Raw genomic sequence first — 23,914 nt, forward strand, 5'->3', positions numbered from 1 at the left:
AGAGGACCTGAGCTCAGTACTTAGTACCCACTCTGCACACAGAGGACCTGAGCTCCGTACTTAGTACCCACTCTGCACACAGAGGACCTGAGCTCCATACTTAGTACCCACTCTGCACAGTTTACAACTGCTTGTAGCTGAATCTGACACTTCTAGCCTGCACCCACATGTGGCATGGACACTCATATCAATAAAAATAAAACTTCTTTTAGTTTTTAAATGCTGAGCTGAGCTGGTGAGCTGGCTTAGCAGGTAAACGTCCTTGCACACGCCTACCCAGAACCCATATAAATGAGGAAGGAGGGAGCCAACTACACCAAGTTGTCCTTTGACCTCCACATTTAGTGTACAGCACAAAACCCCTTCCTCATCATTTATACACACTGATGATGATGATGACGACGATGACAATGACAACGATGATGAAGACTATGATGAATTTTTTTTTTTAACAGTGCTAAGCTTACTTGCCTTTCTGCTTTTTTTGGTACTCATCTCTAGAAGGAAATCATCCATTTTACAATGCTCACATCTGACTTTACCTACAAACCTTTCCGAGATCCTTCCATTCCCAGATCTAAGTAGATTAGGAGCCTCATCCTCCCTTTTCCCTGCTCCCATAAACTCACGCTTCATCCTCAAAGATTCCAATATGACCGGTCTGATATTGTCATCTACAGTCTTAGCAATTTGCCTTGAATTAATCAATGAGGCTTTTGCAATGAACTTTCCTAAACATCATGGTCAAAAGAATTTTTGACATGCACTGTTGGGTTGTTGCAGGTGAAGGATTTGCAGGTTCAGGGATCGGGTCCTTGCTGGAGTACATCAAGGAATGTGAAATCTAAGTCATACTCTCAGACCTGAATTCAAAGGCCATTCTTCCAGTGTCAGTTATTACATTATTAACATAGACAGCTTTCTCCAGCTGCAATGTAAGGCTGCATTCTCTAGGCTGTTAGGAGCAAACCTAGACACTTAGCTAATACAACGCTGCTACCTTACTCATCTGTATTTCAAGTCTGGTACAGATATAACTGAGTCCAAATCAAAGTACCACCGAGACAGTACTGCTTTCTGGAAGACTGCTTCCTTGTTCATCCTTGATAGAATTCCTGAATTCTATGTCTGTTGTGTAAGAGTCTGTTCCCAGCCTTTCAGGTCACTAAAGGTCCCTCCACCTTTATAAGCAGAAATATCACAACTGACCAACAGCTCTTTGGTAGAACTGAAAAGGGTTTAGTCCTTTAGAAAACATCACCTGGCTATGCTGAGCCACGTGCAATGAAGGATACTCTCCCCATTTCAAGGCTCGTATCCCTACTCACATCTGCAAAGCCACTTTTGCTGTGAAAAGTCCTATGCTCATGGACTCCAGGAATGAGAGGGGCCATGACTCAGCCAGCAACACCCCCACCCTGACAGCACCTTTCCCTACTTCTCCTTGATGACATATTCAGATATGACAGACCTCAGCTCAACATCTCTGCAGTTGCTGCAAAGCAGACGATGAAGTACACTCCCAGCTGCTGCCGACATGGGGATCACTGCTAATCAGTAAGGACTCACACTGGCAGGAACACCAGAAGTGCATGTAGTTACAATTCTACAACACAAGTGAATACCCATTCAGCGACGCTGGCTTGACAGATCGTAAAGGATATGTCTAGCATGCTGCTGGCATAGACCAATCCTCAAGAACAGCCACCTCAATTACCAAATGGTCAATCTTTCTATACATCATTCAGTTGTGTGCTAATCGGGGAGGCCCAGTAGTTTCAGGGATGTGTCCAACAGCCTTTGAGTCACCTTCTCTTCTAGCAGGTCTTCTCACTGACTTAAGCTGTTGGGGCTCACAGACACCAGCTGAAGAACCATTTGAAATGTGTTAAGACAGCTTTTGTCCATGCAGAACCCAGCCCAAGAGTGGAATTTCCCAGAAACCTAGAGTTATCTGACAGAGAGTGTGCAAATAAAGGTGACCGTCCACTCACGTTTCCTGTGACTCACGAGAAGAACCCCTCAATCTCAGCCTTCACGAGGCGGAGGAAGGAGGATCAGGAGTTTAAAGCCAGTCTGGACTACAGCCCAACCCCCTTCCTCAGCAAACTAGCAGAATCAGAAGGACTAAGGAGGTGGCTCAGTGGAAGAGCCCTTGCCTTCTAGACTAAAACCCCAGGTTTGAAATCTATCATATCAACTGTAAAAGTCAGCACAGAGACTCTCCAGAGATGAGTCCAAAATCAAGTCTGAGCAGGCTCATGGTCCGGCTTTCTTTGGCTATGTCTGAGTTTATGGCTGCTGCTTTTGGTTTCTGAAATGGGCCCTCAAGTCGCTCAGGTTGGACTCAAACTTGCTGAGGGTGGCACTGAGTTCCTGATCCCCTACTTCCGCCTTCCACATCCTAGATTATAGGAGCTGTGACACATTCTCCTAACGCTCCCTATAGGACTCTGATGAGGTTCCTATAGGACCAGAGAGGAAAATAACTGGCGCAGATTTTAAAAAGGAAAAAATCTTCAGTTAATAAAGCTTGTCAAAGAGATGTATTTCTGTTTTATTAGCTATAAAGCATCTTTCAATTCAAATGACGACATAATTATTACATGATACACAACACTAGCAAGATACAGAAAACACAAATTATATACTTCAGTATGTTCAATAAGACATCAAAAATATAAAATGAAAACATTTTCCCATCTTCCCCATTTTCTAAATTTACATTTAAACTTGATGTATATTTTATAACACTGAAGTTAAGGCTTTTCTACATTGGTGCTTTTTAGATAATAATTATAAATTTAGCAAATTTGAGAGAACAGGAAACAAACATATCACCTGCTTTTCTTATTTTATTTTTATTTTTTTAGCTCATTATCTCCTGTATCACTAAGGTGATAATAATAAAGATGTTAGTTTGGTATAAAGACCAGATATAATTTAAACATTTTTCATAATCTCCAGTAGCATTTCAGCATTATGTAACAAAAGCTCAATTGTAAATACACGTATCTTATAAAAATACACTTAAAAGCAGGAGTGGGGAGCGCAGACGTCAGTCACTGCCGGGAAGGAGCAGGTGCTATGGAGATGCCTTGGTTCCTTTCTCAGGGTACTGGTCCACATCAGAAAAGAACATTAACTCTGGAGAAGAGAATAAACATATCATACTTAGAATATTCTCAGGTCCTCAGAATAACTTTGCAGCTGCTGGAAAGCATTTAGGCATAGAACTCATATACAAGTATGAATTATTCAGGGAGTTTTTAACCTAAAAGCTAAGCTAGTAGCAAGTGGACATGCTTCATAATTTTAAAATTTCAAGCATTAAATTTATTATAAACCTCTTAAAAATAAAATACACAAAATAAAGACAACATTAACATATCTTACCAAGAAAATTAAGTCACCTAGGATCATTAAAAGAGCCAAGAGATTTAATTCTATGGTGATCAGGTGATTCAAGACGCAGGGGAGAGGGAAGGATTCAGAACCAACACCAGTGCCTCCCAGTGCCCTCCACTCTGCTACCCCATTTCATCCCCAAAAGGCCCAATAAGCTAGGGCTTATCCCCATTTTGTCTTCACTTTTAAAATGACCAACCTTAAAAGACATCAGTTTTCTGGAATTTTTACTATGTATCATGCGCATTGCAGTTGAACCAGAACCCTCCACACGCCAGCCAGGAATAGTGTCAGTCCCAGCAACAACACAGAGTGCTGTAGGTTGACATTTTCATAATTAAACTATTATTTCACATAGAAATACAATGTATTATTAAAATGCTAATAAATATAAAAAATTAAACCTTGAGAATACAAACAATAAAAGTCCTCTGATATAAACCATTAGATTAAAAAATTCTTTGAATGTCCAAAAACCATACCTCAAGAGAAAAAAACAGCAAAACACACAATGTGTGACATTTTTGTGTGTGAGTAGGTATGTCGAATATACATGCTCATATGAATGTGTGCACACACATAGATGCTAGAGATTGATGTCAGCCATCTATCACCTTCCACATTATTTTTGAGATGGGGGGGTCTCTCACTGAGCCTGGAGCTCGTCAACTTGGCCAGGCTAGCTGGCCATGAGCTTGGGGATTCTAGTCTCTTCCTTCCCTGTGCTGAGACTGCAGGTGTACAACATGGTGCCTGGCTTTTACACAGCCATTGGGGATCTAAACTCAGCTCCTAGTGTTTGCATAACAAGTACTTTCCCAGCTGACCAGCTACCCAGGCCCAAAGTCCACAATACAGCAAACTGACGAAAGCACAGGATACTGAGTGGAACAACATGAGACTTGCACTGAAAAAAGTACAATCCTGAACGAAATACACAAAGAAATGGCATTCTGGTTTGGTATAATACGGTACACATGTACCTATGGAGAGCACCAAATGGGCTCAGTAGGCTGTATGTTTATGTACATACCCACATATATACATCTATAAATGGAACAAAAATTATAGGAGAAAAGGCCATGAATTTGGAAGACAGGATGTGGAGGAGTTAGAAGGAGAGAGGGAGGGTGGAGATGGTGTAACCACAGCGCTCACAAGTGAACAGGTGACAGCGTGGAAGCCCTATCACGGAAGTACAGTGTACAGCAAAATACCAAGTGTCCCTGGAGCATCTGCAGATGAGCTAGCTGGTCTGCTAACAGGAGTGTTCTAAAAGGACCCTGTGTCTAGGGACTAGAGACTCACTGGGCACTGGGCACATTAAAGGTAAAATAAGAAAACACTGTAAGAGTCTGTGTCAGTGTTAGATGAGACTCGCTTGCTTCTCTGAGTGTGACAGAGGCTATGCTGATGACGTTTTAAATAATTGGATGCTAGTGTTTTCTATTCAATTGCCTTTCTGATGTTCATCTAAACCTAGCTACCTCTCCTCTGTTGTTGGAAGGCAAGCCACTCTAGATCTTCAGGTCTCTTTGTATCTTATTAGCACATAAAGTAAAAGATCTGGTCAAAATGAGCTTCAGAGATGTCCTGAATATGAGTGGACTTGAAAGTGTATCTTCTGACTAGCCACAGATTACACTTTTGTTTTGCTGTCCACGTTAATAAAACTTCAGCCTCCGAAGCAAAGGCTTTTTTTCCTTATGTGAAGTCAGCGCCACTTTGAAGACTGATGTTTCCTGCTTCTGACTTTCCTCGGCTATAATACGAACATTCAGAGGACACAGCATATACCTGGGTGTCTCTCCACCACTTGCATGTAGATAAGATGAATAAGGCCAGTATGCAAAGTGCTCTCATCCTGCATCTTAAAATGTAGTTGACAGTAGTTATTTAATGTTGCGTGAAGTAAATGGAGCAAATTAAGCCCAGCACTTGAGGGAACATTCAGTAAAGCAGTTAGACATCGAGGTTGTTCCGTGGAAAATTAGCAATAATACCTCAGGCTTAAAATAGGAACGTGAGTATTATTAGGCGGCAATTCTCCACAGCCTCAGTGGTTTGGGATGCAGGGAAATTCCTAGCTCCTTATCACCAAGTAATGTGTTGAGAACATTTATTATTACAGTGAATTATTTGTTTTGTAGTATATCTGTCAAGATTAACTTTACATAGTTTGATTAAATTGTTTACTCTTATATATATGATATATACATACACACACATAGTGAAGACCTAGCATGATGAGTGCAGGGTTTTAGCAAACCCTCAACGTTCCTGGAAGGTATGCCTTCCGGAAGCCTAAGGACCTTCAGGAAATGTTTCCAGGCTCTGACTCTCTTAAGTCCTCCCTATTTCTTCTGAGACCTTATTTTCATTGAACTTCTAGTAGTTTATTTTAAATGTATTTATTGAGGTATTATTGTAAGACTGATCATGAGAGAAATTGCACAATACTTCTATCTTTTTTAGTTTAATACCTTCACTAAGATCCATGTCTGGTCTGTAAGACAAAAAGAGCCAGGATAATCCAACCAGGAGAGCCACCACCAGATTCACTATGATCCATGGCACGAGAATCGGTTCCTCAGCTTCTGCTGCCCTGGAGATGAGAAATGCTCACTAGAAATGCCTTCATTTTTGCCCCCAAGTCCAAATGCAACTATTTTATCTACTTTTAAAAAGTAGTCCTCTCCTAGAGAAATACCAAGTGTGATAAAGTGTGATCTTCCTAAAACAAGCAACAGAAGAAACCAAGCACACATCTGCAGAGTTCAAAGCCCACGTAAGCTCTAAAAAGATCTCTGTACAGCAGTGTAATGCAAGTTAAATGTTCCCCTCAAGAGTCCCAACAATTTCCCTTACAATATCATGGCACTGTTCAACTGACAATCTCCTTTCTCTCTTAGCCCACACCTATTCACTCTCTCCAAAGAGACTGTCATACAGTTAAACTGGACTTTCAGCCATCTGGTCAACCCATCAGTTGGCTACTCATCTGTGAATGCTGCTTCTCCCACACTGTCTTCCTAGCACCACTTGCTCAGTTCTTGGGCTGCATTCCAGCCACCCTCTCCACCATCATTCTGTGGTATTAAGCTCTCTGCATGGGGTAAAGGCACAGAGCCCCTCCAATCCACTGGCATATTTTTAAAAAGAAGATAGTTGTTTAACAATCCAGGTATAAGTTGGGTATAGTGCTCATGCCTGTAATCACAGCACTTAGGTGGGACAGGCAGTATGATCAGGAGTTCAAAGCCAGCCTCACCTACATAAGGAGGTTTGGCTACTTGAAACTACATGTCAAGAAAAACAAAAGTAAAAATATAAAAAGGTCATTATCCATTAACCAACAGAACAGGTGTTTTCTTCTCGTGGTTTATTATAAACAGAAACATAGCCTTGTTATGATCTACAGATGAAAATGTGGGAAGGTATCATTGCCCTCCTGCCCCATTGCTGCTGTTAGCATATTACTGTGGATTCTTACCAGAGGCTTCCATTGACAGAAGGTTCGTAAAGGTGGATTCTGTCACTTGTCATTTGCTGACTCAGAGAGAGTATTAGAGCAGTAAAATACACTGAGGGGGAAGAAGTGAAATTACTAATAAATTTGACTGCTGTTTATATTGAATTTTAAGACCAAAATAAGCCACACTTTGGTGAGTGATTATACAAAAGAAATTCATTTAACGCCACTAGCACAGCTTTTTGTTATGTAGGCGTGGATATGGTGCACAATTTTATCACTGGAACTGGCAAGAAAGAGCCTTAAAGGATTTTAAGAATTTAAATTACTTGTTCAAGGTCCTCAAACTCGCTTCAATAGAATCTTGTAACCTACAAAAAATGTACTGTAGAATGCCAGAAATATATAAAATGGTATTCATTACTAAAACGCCACGCCAGCTGTGTCTACCAAGTGGAAAACACAGAAGCTAAATAAGTAATGAAGGCCAGCAAATTTAACTTTACTCATTACTTTTGGTGCAGGACATTAAACCCAGGATCTCACACACACATTCAACTTCTGGAAGTCATTTGGATGATCTTCAAATAAGAAACACTTGCAAGCCAGGCACGGCAGTGGGTGATTACAAATCCCAGCATTTAAAGGCGAGCAAACAGAATGAGAAGTTCAAGGCTATTCTCAACCACACGCAGTTCAAGGCCAGCCTGAGCTACGTAACAGGTCCTACCTCAAAAACAAAACCAAAAGAATAGTTCTAAAAAAATTACTCCTACCACAATTTAAATTACAAACTCACTGATCTAATGGTTTATATGAAGAAATAATATAAACCTTCTATACTATATTTTTCTTGATTCAAAGTGACAGAATTGCTCCTCAATTATAACATAGTTATCACAATAACTATTACTCACAAAAAGAAGCTAAAGCTGTTGGTTCCAGGGCCAAAAAGTTCCGGATTGCTACTGATATTTTAGCAAAGTCAGTCCTAGAATGAGATGAAAGCTTTGTCACTGTGCAGCTGTAACACAATGTACTTCGGTGGTGTTCCCTTCTCTAGTCTACCTACCACCAAACACACACACACACACACACACACACACACACACACACACACACACACACACACCTTGAGCTATGAGCTTTGGTGCACATGTGGAGGTAGGAGTTGGTTGTCTCCTACCACAATATGGGTCCTAGGTAGTAGCAAACTGAGGACAGCAGGCATGAGAGCAGGCATCTTTACCCATCTCTCCAGTCCTGCCGATATTTTTTAAAATGGGTTGACCTATGTGTTTCCCAAAATAAGTGGTGATGGTCTAACCTTAGTCCTTATGAAGGTGACTTTATTTGGAAATGAGATCTCTATGGATACATTGAAATGAAGATAAGGCCATGCTAATCCAAAGACTGGTTAAAAAACAATCATTCTCCCTTGAAAAGTCATAGTGACATATATTGCTCACTATTTCTTCCTAAAGGAAGGTTAGAAGGCCCCACATTCACAACAGCCTTACCTGTCAAATGCTGAAACTGTACTTAGAGCCAAAAGCAAGTAAAGAAGGCTCTGGAAGGGATAAGCCAAGGGCTTGTACTGCTGCAGAAGGTTGGAGACGTTAGACAGCTGATCTCCTGCCAGAACGTAGATCACAACAGTATTCCACACAGCACAGCCAGCCAAGAAGCCATGAGAGAACAGACCGACCATCCTGCACAGAAGAGTTTAATTACTGGGGGAATGGAGGTGCTTAGTCTTTCTGGGACTCCATGTCCCAGGGTGGGGTGGGAAATGGGGGTGGGAACTTCTTCTCTGAGAGAGAGGGAGCAGGTGGTCAGGAGAGGGACGGATGGGCGGGACTAGGCAGGCAGGAGGAAGGGGTGCTGTGATTGGTATGTAAAGTAAATAAATAAATTATGAAAAGTACTCAAAGATAAGAAGGAAAAAAAGTTTAATTATATATTAGCCACTAAAATAAAAGGCTAAGGTATTTTTTAAAATCTCCTCAAATATAATACAATTTAACATATTATGAGAAGCACAAGTGGAATGTCTACAAAACTAAATCTACATACCATTTTAAATTGTCAAACCGTTTACAAAGTACAGAACAGCCAAGACTTTTTTCTTTGGTTTTAAATGATGATATACAATTAACATCTGCTTAATGAACACCAACAAAAGGCAGCCACCTGAAAGCTCGGTGCACAGAAAGTGCCACATCTCGGGTAGTCCAAGATGGCTTCATGTCCATTGACACATCTATGTTTTCTGTGGTCTTTATCAACTCGGAACGGTCCGCCGCCTGAAACCTCCCTGGGAGCACAGAGCACAGAGAACACAGTCACTAATGGGACTTATTTATTTAAAAATTTATTTTAAAACAAATAAAATCCAGTTCGGAAAAAACCAATAGCATAATGACTAGTTTTGTGTCAATTCCCCTCTATGTTACTTTCTTATTTCCTTCCCTCAGGTCACCAGAACTATCATTGGCAGGCTAAAGAGATCCCTGTACAGTATTTAGGGCAATTGTATTCCAAAACAAGGCATTACTTACGGCTTTTTTCCACAAACACTTTGCCAACAGGCTGGCTAACTCCGGTGGGTGCCGTGTACCTAGCGTGATGTTCTAGAGTGCCCTGCTCATCTGTGAGTATGTCTTCATCTTCCACCCCTAGCTCGCTAGCATACTGTGGCTCAGCTGGCTGGGTTTTCCTGAAATCAGGGGAAATTGTTGAAACAATAGATCATTCTTGAATTTCTAAAGAGCCACATAAGAAATTACCCATGAATATAACGGAAAGAGTCCTGAACTTGGAGTGAAAGAAATATGCTGTTTACTCAGTTAGATTTGTTATTAGCTGCACACGCGCCTGCAGTCATTGGGCTATTTCCATACACTATTCTTTTCTTTTCTCTCCTTCTCTTTTCAGTGTTCTATTCTTCTGAAACCCCTCCTAACATTGGTTCATTTCTGTAACCCTGCCTATCCTGACACACACAGACATGGTGGTCTCTGAGACCCAGTGAGGAGCAACTACAGCACCGCAGTTTCCTCACTGAGAGAAGGGACACTGACTGGGCTGGATTTCTCCTGACTTCCAGTTATAAAATTCTACTAAATGTAACTGGTTATTCTTTGTAGTCATTTTTAGGTACAAACATTACTGCTATGTAACTTCCAGCATATTTTTAAGTATGCTGTTGTATTTATATGATATATGTTATTATTTACATTACATATATAATGTATATAACTACATAATATAGTTATTTTCCTATATTAAAACACAATGGTTAAAGTTATTTCAAAATATTTCAAATCCATTAACATAAAGAAACAAATCACAGTAGCTTATCTTTAAACATCTCAGGTTTTGCAACTTATATGAAAATATTCTCCTTGCTAACACTTTCTTAGAGATGAGTCCTTGGGCTATTTCCATACACTATTCTTTTCTTTTCTCTCCTCTTTTCAGTGTTCTATTCTTCTCAAACCCCTCCTAGCATTGGTTCATTTCTGTAACCCTGCCTATCCTGACACACACAGACATGGTGGTCTCTGAGACCCAGTGAGGAGCAACTACTTGGGATTGGACACCAGCGCTGGCTCCAAGGACTTAGCTCAGAGGATGAAGGGGCCGTTACTTTGCCTTCCTTCGCGGTTTTGGAATCACTGCCTCCTCACGAGGCTCCGCATCAATGCCGTTTTCGTTCCGTAGTAGAGATGGACTCGATGGCCTTTCAGTGAGGGAAGTCTCCAACTCTGAAAATAAGATGTGTCACATGATTACAAGGCAGAAATAAAAACAATACACAACTTCTGTGAGATGAGAGAACTTTCAGACTTTTGATTGGACCAATTATTTTCTGTCAAGGGCAGTGTTGTTGTTTGAGACAGAGTCTCACTGTGCAGTCTTGGCCTCCCTGGAACTTGCTATGTAGACCAGGTTAACCTTAAACTCAGAGAACTGACTGCTAAAGGCGTGGGCCAACATGCCCACTACGATAAGATTTCTTAATTTTTTTTCTATAGTGGTTGACATTAAAACTTGAAATTATATATTTAAAATATAGAAATGTAAATTTTTTTTAGCTGAAAAAGTTGGCTGGTGCAATGGTGCATGTTTTTAATATTAGTACTCAGAAGGCAGAGACAGGCAGACCTCTGTAAATTTGAGACAAGCCTGAACTACATAGATAAACTCCAGGCCGGCAAGGGCCACACAGTAAGACCCTGTCTCAAACAAACAAAACCAAACACTAATCCCCAGGTTTGGAATACCTCCAGGTTTGCCAATATGTTGGCAGGACCGACGGGACTCAGGTGTTATTACACGTGCAGTTAGTTTATTACAGGGAAAGAACAAAAGCAAAATCAGGAAAAGTAGAGCAGACCCAGGTGGAACAGGCGAAGTTCCCAACAGTCCTCCATCAGAACAGTCAAATGGTGCCTCGTATGCCAGCAGCAAGTTATGACAGCACAGGAGATGCAGACCTTACAGGGAAGCTCGTCGGAGACCCATCATCCGTCACACAGACTTACAGAGTCCCAGAAGGGAAGAAGGCGTTCGTCACCAGTCAGAGCACTTGTGCAAAGGCACAGTGAGCTGCCCTTATAGGTCAGTAAAGGTTTGTGTGAGTACAGGAACTGTTCGTCATCCACGCTGTCCAAAGCCACAGAGCAATCAGACAGGCAGGCTTTCTGAGAGTGCAGGAATCTCAGCTCATGACCTTCACCCTTCTGTACCCAGGGTAGCCATTAAGTTCAAACAAGTCCACAGAGCCCCCAACCATTAGCCACTCTCCCCACCTGAAAGTACTAGCTCCCCGAGACAGCCTCAACCCTTCAAACTATATTACTAAAATGCAGCCCAGCCTAGAAAGACAACATAGGCAGAACAGTGCACAACAGCCACTCTGGGTAAAACAAAACAGGAACCAGAGCTTTACAATCCCAGAAAGTTAGAGCTACAGACGTCGCTCAGCTAGTAGAGCGCTGGCCTAGCATGCACAAGGTTCAGTCCCCAGCACTGCTAAGAAAAAGGTGTGGTGACCATAATCGCAGCAGCTGGGAAGGAAGAGGATCAGACGTTCAATCCTCAGTGACACATCAAGGCGAGTGTGGGTTACACAAGACCCTGCTTCAGAAGAGAAGGGAGAAATGGGCCAGGCAGGGCTGTATGCATTTAGAATGCTATAGCAGGTTCCCCAGAGCCCAAACTTCCTTTGGTCTGATTCTTTTCAGGCTTGTTTTTTTTTTTTTTTTTTTTTTTGGTTTGGGCTTTTTGTTGGTTTGGTGTTTCGTTTCTTTTGTCTTCTGCCTTTCTGAGACAGCATCTCAGTACTTTGCCCACACTGACATGGAACTTATGGACTTTCTACCTCAGCTTCAAAAGTGGTGAGACTCCAGGCATGCATGGCCCTCAGCTGGGTCCAGAATGTTCTGAAAATGGCTAGGCCATTTTTATACAGCTATTCTTCACAATCTAGGAATTGGTATCATCTCAATTTTCAAATTCGTATCCTGACCAAATGATCAAAACCCTGCGCCCCGCCCCCTCCCATTTACTTCTCTCACAGACTACAAAATCATGACTAAAGAGACCTGAAAAAGGGTCTCTTTGAAATGGTAGGTATTTTAAGGATGAAAGCAAGAACCCACTTATGGGAACAAGGTTCAAAATGTACCTCTGTCACAGGCAAACCCTGTTTCCTCACGTACCAGGAGGTGGTCTTGTCTTCTTCTGTCTCCTTGGAACAGGAGCTTCTGGGTGCTCCTTGAGTTCTGCAGCTGGTGGCTCACTGCCTTCAGCCCTCCTGTTAACAACGGGCTCAGCATGGCCTTCCGAAGAAGTGGTAGCTACCGGAGGACAGGAGAAAACCGTGTCAGCTTGAGCAGCGACCACTGAGTTAGAGAGATGGGTCAAGGATCCCTACGATGGTTTCTGTACATCAGCACCCTCTGTTCTGCGTTGTGCCTCTACATTGACTTGATGGCTCCTCTCCTCTCACTTCGGGCTCTATGCTGAAAATGAAATAAACATGGCAACAGGCAAGCCGAGGAAAGGGGGGGCTAAAAAGAAGACCCTCTTAATGCACAGGAGGAGAAATTGATTCAGAGCATTCAAAGGGTGCAGAGAAATTAAAACTGACATCACAGACAGCGCTCTTGCCTCCGGCCCTAAGAAGTATACCAGCCTTGTAGGTTAGCACAGGATTAAGTCATCATGAATTATTAACTGGAGGTGACAGGTCATTTAGGAGTTTCAACTTCTCCCCTAATGAAACCTTTTAACCAAATTTCAACACTCTTCAGGAAATCTGAATCATTCTTGACTACCTTCTCTTGCCTACTACTATTCCTTGAAAAAGAAAAAGAAAACTATGCTGAAAAACAAGGGGTATTCCGAAGGCCAACTCTGGGCTGGAGATGGAGGTTAGTGGAAGATCATTGGCACAGCATGTCGGGGCCGGGGTTATCCTAGTACTGGGAAAAAAATGGCTGAGAAATGCAAACGGAAGATAAACTTCTTTTCATTCACTGAATTAGTGACTGACATTGTCCCATTTTGTTAGGGACTTAGAGAAGGTGACACTCCCATGCTTCATGAAGGCAGAAGATAAGAGAAACATCCTTGAAGGCAGGTTAGCAGGCCCTGTATTACCAACAGTCCAAACCCTCCCACTGCTGGCAATCTACTCTCTACCTTTGCCACACCACCCACAACTGTATGTAGAACTGCAGCACACCTTTAGAATGAGATCTTTTCGTAAATTAAATAATATTAAGTTAAAGATTAAATAATACGTAATCGCCACTTAGAGATACCTACAATGCTCTATAAAGAGCCACGACAGTACCTATAGAACATGATTCCTTTGTATAAGAAAAACCAAAACAACATCAGCAACAAAAATCAAAGCATCACCACTACACAGACCGCTTAGGCTGGGGAGAGATGTTAAGTAGAATGAAGTTAGGAAATCAACTGAAGGTTACTCTGAGGTCTCAAGCCCAAGAGGAAAATAAAAAAAAAACAAAAATTAAATTAAAAAAAAAAACCCAACCAAACAAAACCTGACTATTGAAGGCTACGCATTCTAGAGGTGTTGAGTCTGAGTTATTACTAGACCATCCAGGATGCCATCAGGATGGCAGAAGGGCTTCACAGGCTTGCTTGCCATTAAAGCTTGAAGACATGGATGATGTAACTCTGTCTTCAGGGTCTTGCTCTTACATAAAATGGGAGAGTTAAGAATCTCAGGTTTCTAAAGCTATTATTGTATTCAAGGGTCTAAAACCAAGTAGAGCTTCAAGCCACTTGTGCCATCTAGAGACAAAGACCTAAAGAACCCAACAATATTGTAAATTTAAGCATAGGTAGCACAGTACTTTATTCTACGGACGCATCTAGCTAATCTCAGGTTACCCACGGTCTCGCCCCACTGATCCCGACTTATCGATGCTTTGGTGGCCCTGGAAGCTTGTCTCTCTGTAATCTGTAATGCTGATCATGCTTAAGGTCCCGGGAAAACTTGTGATCTCCCATAATGCAGACATCTTACCTAGCGTGCTTTTTGTTCTGGACTTCTTTTTCTTAGGATGGCTAAGTGGAATATCGTCTATAAAACAAAGAGCAACAAGAAGAAAGGCAGAGACTCAGCTGGAGCAGAACTTCTGGTAAGGAAGACTTTTCCCTCTCTTCTCTGGAGTCAACCAACATTTACATATGAGGGGAAGAAAGGTAAGAGGCTGACAAGGCCAAAGACAGCCACGGTGTGGTGCCAGTATACACTGCTGCCCAGTGGTGTTTACAACTGTCACTTAGAAAGTGGACTCAAGAGATGCCCACCTGGTCCCACACAGTCTCCAGTCCCTGGCACTGAGGTACTACGGTCTAGATTGGTTTCGGCCAGGCGGCTGAATAGATGTGGCATGTGTCTGTCTGCAGCACTGAAGGGCCCTATCTTGTTGACATAAGAAGCTATAAGCAGGGTGAAGTGCGGCCGGTGCTTGGACTGGAGAAGTGATATGTGTCACACACGCCCCAGCTGCACGTCAAGGGAAGAAACTTCCTATTAGGATGACAGAACCACATGACAAAGCAGCCTGAATCTCACTACATCATTAAAAAGGCAACTGCTCTGGACTGAGGCCCAAGGGACAGGGACTTTACAATTAACCTACTTGGGCTTTTTCTTCAGAAAACAAAACTTAGCATTTATGTTATGTATATACGTATGCATGTGCGCACATAAGCGCATGTGTGTGTGTGTGCTCTCACATTTGAGTGTGCATGGGGGTGGGGAGGGAGAGTGAGGGAGAGGGAGAGAGAGGGAGAGGGAGGGAGAGAGGTCGGTATAGGTGTGTGTGCATGGATATGTGCACACTGCATTTTGTATGTAGATGTCAGAGGACAACTTGCCCAAGTCAGTTCTTTCCTTCTACCTTGTGGGTTCTGAGACTCTAACTCTGGTTTTCCACTTGGCATCAGGTACCTTCACCTACTAAGTCATCCTGCTGGTCCATCCCTGAATTATTTTCAACAGACTAGGAACATACTAAGTGAATAAAACATTTGGAGTTGTTAGTGTAGCACAACCTTGCCTATCCTGACTGAAGGAGAAGAGAAAAAGTACTGTCTGTCACAGAGCTACTAGCAAGTCAAGGCAACTGCAGAGAGCAACCCATTACTGTATATCACACATAACTTTCAAATGGCAGTCACGGGAGATTGTGAAAATCATCATCATCATCATCATTTTGAGGCAAGGGCTGACTGTTACCCACACTGGCCATCAACTCCTGGGCTTAAGCAGCTCTCCTCCCTCAGCCTGCAAGGGCCTGGGACTACAGGTGTGTGCCACTGTCCCTACCTTGAGACCTAGGCAGTCCAGGTAGGCTCGTAAGAGCCAGTGTACTCATCTTCACTCTTACTTCAGAACACCAAATGCATTTAGGACTGTTTACACCACAGTAAACTAACTCACCTTGGATAGCACTTCACGTGACCCCGGCCAAATTTAATCAGAAAGGGGGTGGGGGGAAGAGGGGAAAGAGAGAGAGAAAGAAAAGAGAAAAGAAACTATTAATTGGATATCTATTTTATTGTTTGGCTAAAAATTGACTTACATCATTACAACTTTAAAAATAAAACTAGCTTTCACATACTGATAGCCAGTTTATAAACTAGCTTATTATTTGTAAATAGTATATTGTTTAATAGCACTGCTAAAAAATATTTTGAAAGCACAAATACACATTCCCTGCTGTCTATTAATTAGAGGGACTAAGCAGCTTAAGAGCTCTTCTTTGTCACAGGCTATAATCGGCTTAAGCTCTGATGGAATATTCCACAAACAGGAGGGCCTCAGAGAATCCTGGTAAACGGGACAGCAGCACACTCAGGAGAGACCCATTCCTCCATCGTGCTAGATTGACGGCTTTCTATAATATAATTATTCATAACAATTAGTCTCGTGATTTGAATTTAACTTTTGCCACTCACTTCTTAGGAAAACTTTTTAAAATTCCAGGAAGGATTTTTTTTTTTAATGAAGTATTGTAGGTTTTCAACCATACTATATTCGATTTTTTTCTACTTACTTTACATTTTTAAAGTTCAATAATTAAATGACTGTAAACTGTTTTTACCTTGGCACAGGTGGGAGTGCTCGTGGAGGATGCTATAGGGGAGGGGAGAGGCAAACATCTCATCAATAAAAGCTGGATTAACCTCATCTTCATTTATCTCAAGCACCATAAAGCTTCGCCTTTAAAAGCCCACTGTCCAGATGTTATCAAACAAAATGGATCAACAATTATCTTCAAATCTTTGGAAGATTATCAGTGAAACCTGGGAGGCAGTGATGTAACCTGGACTGTTGGGTTTGGATCTGTTCTGCCATTCCTACACCCCATGTAAAATTCTTTTCTTCTTCCATTTCAACCAGTCTGGCCTATTGTGAGCATTCATATTAGGATCAAACAGAGCTCACCTCCCTTTACAGACCTTCCATTAGTGGTTAAGTATTGGAAGATAATGTTGCATGCTCAGATAAAACTAGACCATGCCATATAAATGTGTATGCATGCATGCTCGTGTGTGTGTCTGTGCATGCATGTGTATGCATGCATGTGCATGTGTGTTTGCATACAATAAATAACCAGATATAAGGAATGAAGAGTGACGCTTTACTTAGGGAAAGCCTCTTTGATGTTATCTGAGCTGAGCCCTTCCTGACAAAGGAGCCAAATTTACAGGCAATGAGGAGCACATGTTAAGGCTTTCAAGAAAGACTGGGCATGAAGGGCTCCAGGTAAAGAGCAGCCAGGCAGAAGCCAGTGACACAGGACAGAAGGCAGAAGCCAGGCTGGAGCACAGTGACACAGGACAGAAGGCAGAAGCCAGGCTGGAGCACAGTGACACAGGACAGAGGCAGAAGCCAGTGACACAGGACAGAAGGCAGAAGCCAGGCTGGAGCACAATGACACAGGACAGAAGGCAGAAGCCAGGCTGGAGCTCAGTGACACAGGACAGAAGGCAGAAGCCAGGCTGGAGCACAGTGAGTGACACAGGACAGAAGACAGATTAACTATGACCTCGCAGACTAGCAGAAGGAATACCGATTTAGTTCTATTAACTAGGAAGCCAACGAAGGTTTTATGCCACAGAGTAGCATGCTTTTTTAAAAGTTACTTTAAATAGAAATAGGTAACATATTTTAGAACAGGAAGTGTTTGGGGCTGGTGTAGTTTGCCCTGTTCTTACTTGAGTAAGAAAAGTCCTGCTTGCGAGCTCAGGAAGCATTAGTTAAGCATTCTGAAATTTTTCAAAATATATGGCATAGCCATTAAGAGCAGTTACTGCTCATGCAGCAGACCTGGGTTTAGTTCCCAGCACCCACAAAGCACCAGTAATTCCAGCTCCAGGAAAACGGACAGCCTCTTCTGGTTTCTGTGAGCAACAGGCACACAAAGTGGTTCATATATTGGCAAAACACTCGTAAAACAAATACATCTTTTTTCTTTCTTTTTTTCTTTTCTTTATTTTTTTTGGTTTTTCGAGACAGGGTTTCTCTGTATAGCCCTGGCTTTCCTGGAACTCACTCTATAGGCCAGGCTGGCCTCGAATAATCCACCTGCCTCTGCCTTCCAAGTACTGGTATTAAAGGCGTGGGCCACCACTGTCCGGCTACAAATACATCTTTAAAAGAATTGAGCACTAAGAGCAGTGCCTAGACGTCAATTTATTAGCTCGGGTATTTCATGCTGCTTATAGAAGGCACTGATTCCAAAGGCTCACATTTTAGATACTCTTGCTTGTCCCATTTCGCAATCCATGGTTGTATTCATTCAAACAAATTCGTGAAAATGCTACAAAATTAGGACACTGACGATGTCCTAATGGTATCCAGCAGTCAAAATGACAACTGGAATAGAATGGTGGCCCTACAAAAGCACTACTATTCTCAAGATGCTATGAAAGTGGGACCCAGTCCTCTTGATATTTCAAAAGTCCCGCAAAAATGAACCATCTCACCCATCTAGAAACCGCAACTCTAAGCCCCTCAAAAGCAGAACCGCTGAACAGAAGGAGACTAAATTCCCAACAGCTCAAAAGTACCTGAGGCTCGCTAACCACCTGCTTCTTCCCCATCACGTCTCCAGGGACCGCGGCGAGCACAGGGCACCGCAGCCGCCCGCCCCGCCCCGGTCCGGCCCGCCCCGCCCCTCCTGCCCAGGCGCGCAGGCACAGAGCGTCATCGGGCTGCGCCTCATGGCTGCTGGGCCCGGAGCGTCCCCACCCGTCCCGCGGGAGGTATTGGGGCTACCGGAGCCGAACCCAGTCTGACCCCTTCGAACTAGGAAAACCTCAGCGTCGGCCGGCATCCCCAGGAGCGGAGGGGGTTCACCCACAGTTTCCAGGGAGGTCATCGTGGTTTGCGTGGGTGTGGGCACGGCGGGACCAGGCCCGGATTCAAACTCCCCACCGGAACATCCTCCTCTCTGACCGAGAGCGGGCCGGAGGCGTCGCCATGGCAACGCTGACTAGGGCGCCCGGATGTTGGGTGGGCCTGATCGCCTGTTGCGGGGCCCGCCCTGATGTACAGCCCCGATCCGGCCCCGCCGCACCCCTCGGGCAGTGCTGTCTTCCGATTCCCGGCTCGGCGGTGGTCACTGCTAGTTAGGACACCTCCACTTCGCCACACTCCGGGCCAGGCGCCCCTCGTCGCTCACCGCTTGGTCCTCCTCCAGCGGAGGCCCCGAGTCGTCCCTCATGATGCTTTCCCGCGGGCCTCCCTAGGCGCAACCGCCGAAGCCCGAGGCCGGCTTCCCGCGACGCCCGGCCTCCGGGGACCTGTGGGAGGAGGAGGCTTTGCGGAGCCTGGAGAAGCCGGCGCCCCCCGCCTGGTTTCCGCCTGCCAGGGTGCTGCCTGGAGGGAGATCTGTGTGACTGAAACAGGGAGGATCGCTTTCACTGGCCTGCCCAGTTTCCTAGATTCCCTGCAGGCCTAGGAGTATAATCTGAATGTTCAGTTCTGATAGTTCCTTCAGTGGGAACAGTTACAGTTAAAAATAGGTAGAATGGAGGGAAGTGTGGATATAAAGAAGATGAACAGACATGGGTGCAGGAGAGCTTCGGATCTAGGGAGACAGACCAAGACTGTGTATCAACATCCTCGTTTTGGAGCTCATATACAGGCTCCAGGACTAGTCCACTGCCCTTTGCTGATTTGGAAATAACAGTGTCATAGGTTTCCTTATTAGATAGATGTGTGCTTGTTAATCGCTCTTAGCTTAGTTGGTCAACTATGCACTTTTGTAAAAAACAGAAATAAGAAAATATTTTACAAAGTAAAATACAGTTTGTCATTAAGTAGACTGGTTTATTTAGAAGAGGCTTTTGAAAGTTACATCTTACAAAACACCATATGAGATCTATAAAATGCTCACATTCAGTGACAACATTGTTCACATCCCTGCCATTAGCTCATATGGGGAACATCAGGAAAATGCCTGAGAGCCAAATGTATATGTTCATATACATATACATTGTATATGTATAGGATGTATATGTTTAGCTCTGTATATGTATAGGATGCTATTTATAGCCATACAATAAGCACTTCATAGTCGCAGTTCTAATGGGTCAAACACTACTGTTTTCAGAGGCAGCCGTTATTCTGGATCTTTAGGGCACACTATGAAGCTTCCAGCTTTAAGCAGGACACTAGATTAAGATTCAGTGTCAGGGGAAACCCATGCCTCTGGCACCCACTGCAGTTCTTCCTGAGCCTTCTGTATGGCGGACAACAGCTGGCCACATGCATCTTGCAAGTTGTCATTCACAATCACGTGATCAAAAAACTGGCCAAACTGACTCTCCATTTTCTGGGCTAACTCCTCCATCTCTTGTAGGTCTTCATCCTTTCAGGAGTGATTGAAAAATATGTATGAATGGCACAGGCAATAAGACCAGGTGTTCTGCTGGCAAACTCATGAGGGTATTTATAAAAACAATTATGTCAATTACACATCCTCTATATTCTGTGTTCTCCCTCCTTATTCTGGATTTCTGAGGCAGAGTCCTGTATAAACCAGGCTGGCTTTATATTTGTGATCCTTCTGCCTCACCCTCCCAAGTGCTGAGGTTTCAGTTGTGCACCACCATGCCTAGCAAGGACACAAATTTAAAAGCCCCAAAGACTTAGGAAATAGACTGTCCATGTCCACAGTTGTCAAAAGGTCAAACGGGAAAACCATAGTTTCATAGTAATTGAAAAATATATAGAGAAAAACTCTTAGGGGTAATATAAAAATATTTTTGTCTTGCTTTGACAGGACATCCTAAAATTGGAACAGTATGGAGATTAGGACTGCAAGTTTAGCCAGGCAGTAGTGGCATAGGCCTTTAATCCCAGCACTTGGGAGGCAGAGGCAGGCAGATTTCTAAGTTTGAGACCAGCCTGGTCTACAGAGTGAGTTCCAGGACAGCCAGGGCTATACAGAGAAACCCTGTCTCCAAACAAACAAACAAAAGGACATGCAGGTTTGTGAAGCTGTCATACTTTTTTTTCACAGCAATATAATAGTATTGACAGTACTAATAAACTATATACTTACTATAGTAGCTCATTTTTAAAATGTATATATCTGTTTACTCTGTGTGTGTGTGTGTGTGTGTGTGTGTGTGTGTGTGTGTGTGTGTAAAAAGCAAAGGACAACTTGTAGGACTCTGCTCGGTGGGTCCTAAGGATCAAATGTCATCAGGCTTGGTGACAGACACCTTTAACCAGTGAGCCATCTCACTGGCCCAGACAGAAGATCTTGTTTTTCACACACACGCACGCACGCACACACACACACACACACACACGCACGCACACACACACACACACACACACATGAGACAGCTGTAATGTCTGGATGATTATTTGGGTGCATACATATAAAATTCGCCAAGCTGTATGCACTTAGGATTTCTACACTTTAGTGAGTCCTATGCTATGGCTTATTTCTAAAGTGGATTTAATGTATTTAAATACACATGTCCATTCATAAATGGAAAACCTCATCTAGAATGAGTTCACCTGACTGCTGACTGCTCCTTTTGTATCATTATTAATAAACATTTTTGTGAAATATTTTATAGATCAGGTATACTCAGTACAACATTTTATAAAATATTTAAGTAAAAACAATTCAAAAATAGAAATAGGCTTATGCATATATTTGTTTGGCTTTGCAGATTGTGGCTTATGGATCATTTGCTAAGCTCAGAAAAAATAGCATTTATTAAACCTTAATAACTATAAATGACATCTAATTAAAAAGATAATTTGGGAGGGGGTTGTTTTTGTTTTTTATTTGTTTTGTTTGTTTTCCAAGTCAGAGTTTCTCTGTGTAGCCCTGGCTGACCTGAGACTCACTATGTAGACCAGGCTGGTCTTGATCTGCCTGACTCTGCCTACAGAGTGCTGGGATTGAAGGTGTGCACCACCAATGCCTAGCTAAAACGGATAAATTATAAAGACTAATCATTAAAACTTCCAAAGGATTCTGTGGAAACAACAGTGGTTTTTACTTTTTAAAACCATTTTCTTGAAGTGCTCCTGAGAAGAGGGTCAAATAAAGAGTAAAACAGGGAAAGGCCTTCGGCCCAGCTGCCCGATGGCTCTCCACCTCCCCATAACTGAAAGCAATACCAGGATGATTCTGGCATGATTTACCTTGAACTTCATGTCCACATAGTAGTCAGTGGTGATCTTAGCATCTTTCCGAGAGTGTCTCATGGTGCTCATGTTCGGTGGCTTAATGAATATAATGTAGGGCTTCAGGTCACGGGTTCGAGCCAATTGAATATCCTACATAGAAAAATTAAATGCACAATTAAAAGACAGAAGTGGGCCAGGAAGATGGCTCAGCTATAGAAGCAGTTATCAGGCAGACCTGATGAGGCAGTCCGACTCCTGAAGCCCACCGTAGAAGAGAACTGACTCCTGAAAGTCGTCCCCTGGCTTCAACACCAGCAAATTCACATACACATTATACATTCCTTAAAAATTAAAAATATTAGTCCTAGCTTTCTATAGTCAGTGTGATTATAGTCTCATGTGCCCCCAAGTTCTAAATCGTAAAATCCAAACATTTTAATAATTATTATGGTTCTAGAATCAAAATTAAGTTAGAATCCTGGCCCTTCCTCTTTCTAGGTTTCAGTAGCTATTGATATATTGAAATAAGTCTTAAATATGACAAAGGTCCACCTTGCCCTCTCTTCCCTTTCCTCTGGCCAGCATGCCACCCTGGACACTGCTTCCATCTTACCACTAGCTCTGACCCAGGGAAGAGCAAATTGCTTTTCCCCTACTTTTCTTTAGCACACAAAGTATATTCTTAAGTGAAAGAAGAAAGTGCAAGGATGGACAAACTGGGTCTACATGAATAGGATGAATCACCCCTGCTCTCCTCACATTGTTCAAGCACGTAGTACAATTCGGCCAGCACAGAGCATTCAGCAGTACCTTCTGCCACAAGAAGTTACCTGGACAAGTTTGTACTCTGTATTCAAAGCAGGAAAGACTGGGACACTTTCTTTTATGGCTATACACTCAAGTTCTGGCTCTGAATATAAAAAGTAAGACTTTCTCTCCAACTAAAACAAAATGTTGCCCATTTATACTTCAAGGAATGGCCTGGCCCAGTCCTGAGATATGAGAGGTGGTCTTAGTCTTAAAGGTATAGCTGAATAAGATGTCTCGATTATAGCCTTAGGCATGTGCACAGCACAGCTAATGTTACATGCACTTCTGACTTAGCATGATGGGAAATGTGTTACCACAGACCCACCTGAGGCTCTAGATCCATGACGCAGATCTTGCCTTCATCAAGGACGGCGTGTACAGCGTTCACACTGGTTCCGTACAGGTGGCCCTTGTACTCACCATACTCCAGCATCCTAGAAAAGGAAACAACCTTCACAAGTAAAACAGCAGCAGCAGTTATATGAATTGTGCTGATTAGCTTTTTATCAACTTGACATAAGCTAGAGTTACCTAGAATGGGACTTTCAGCTAAGAGATGGCCTCCATCAGACTACCTGGAGACAAGTCTGTGAGGGTGTTTTCTAAATCAATGATTGATATTGGAGGGCCCAGCCCACTGTGGGCAGTGTCACCTCTGAACAGGTTGTCCTGGGTAAGAAAGGTGGCTGAACAAGCCAGAAGGAGCAAACCAGTAAGCAACACTCCTCCATGGCTTCTCCTTTAGCTTCTGCCTCCAAGTTCAGGCCTTGAGTTCCTGTCCAGACTTTCCTCAGTGGTTACCTGTGACATGGAAGTGCATGCCAAATAAACCCTTTCCTCCCCGAGCTGCTTTTGGTCATGGTGTTTTTCATGGCAGTAGATAGCAAACTAGGATACAGCTGTGAACTGCAATAGGGAGGGATATGTAGATCTTGCCAAAACAAAATGAATGAGAAAAAAAATTAGAAAACTAAGGACTTAATTTCTCTGAAGCTTGA

At 42.9% G+C, this 23,914-nt stretch overlaps 2 protein-coding genes across 6 annotated transcripts in view; both read right to left on the reverse strand.

Annotated features, from left to right (window-relative positions):
- Nucleotides 1-2,527: 2,527 nt before the first annotated feature.
- Nucleotides 2,528-18,919, reverse strand: Tmem237 (transmembrane protein 237). Of its 5 annotated transcripts, none has more exons than XM_021159435.2 (14): nt 18,808-18,919; nt 16,543-16,574; nt 15,879-15,889; nt 14,454-14,510; nt 12,610-12,747; nt 10,533-10,650; nt 9,442-9,599; nt 9,074-9,197; nt 8,401-8,592; nt 7,798-7,871; nt 6,902-6,992; nt 5,892-6,013; nt 3,608-3,723; nt 2,534-3,147 (listed from the first exon to the last, which is right to left on the reverse strand). In XM_021159435.2, the coding sequence occupies exons 1-14, from the start codon at nt 18,823-18,825 to the stop codon at nt 3,142-3,144; spliced, it is 1,257 nt and encodes a 418-aa protein (XP_021015094.1). In that variant the 5' UTR covers nt 18,826-18,919; the 3' UTR covers nt 2,534-3,141. The 5 variants fall into 5 exon arrangements, with proteins under 5 accessions (XP_021015103.1, XP_021015094.1, XP_029338685.1 ...); XM_029482825.1 differs by having other exon boundaries at nt 18,763-18,919; XM_021159426.2 differs by lacking the exon at nt 18,808-18,919 and adding an exon at nt 18,515-18,598.
- Nucleotides 18,920-20,127: 1,208 nt separating this feature from the next.
- Nucleotides 20,128-23,914, reverse strand: part of Mpp4 (membrane palmitoylated protein 4) — a 39,433-nt gene continuing 35,646 nt past the window's right edge. The window contains exons 19-21 of the mRNA XM_021164816.1: nt 23,242-23,350; nt 22,122-22,256; nt 20,128-20,319 (exon numbers count right to left, since the gene is read on the reverse strand). Of these exons, the coding sequence (XP_021020475.1) occupies nt 20,128-20,319; nt 22,122-22,256; nt 23,242-23,350 (436 nt within the window). The remainder of the gene's footprint in view (nt 20,320-22,121; nt 22,257-23,241; nt 23,351-23,914) is intronic.

Source organism: Mus caroli, chromosome 1 (assembly GCF_900094665.2).
Source record: "Mus caroli chromosome 1, CAROLI_EIJ_v1.1, whole genome shotgun sequence".
NCBI classification, from domain to species: domain Eukaryota; kingdom Metazoa; phylum Chordata; class Mammalia; order Rodentia; family Muridae; genus Mus; species Mus caroli.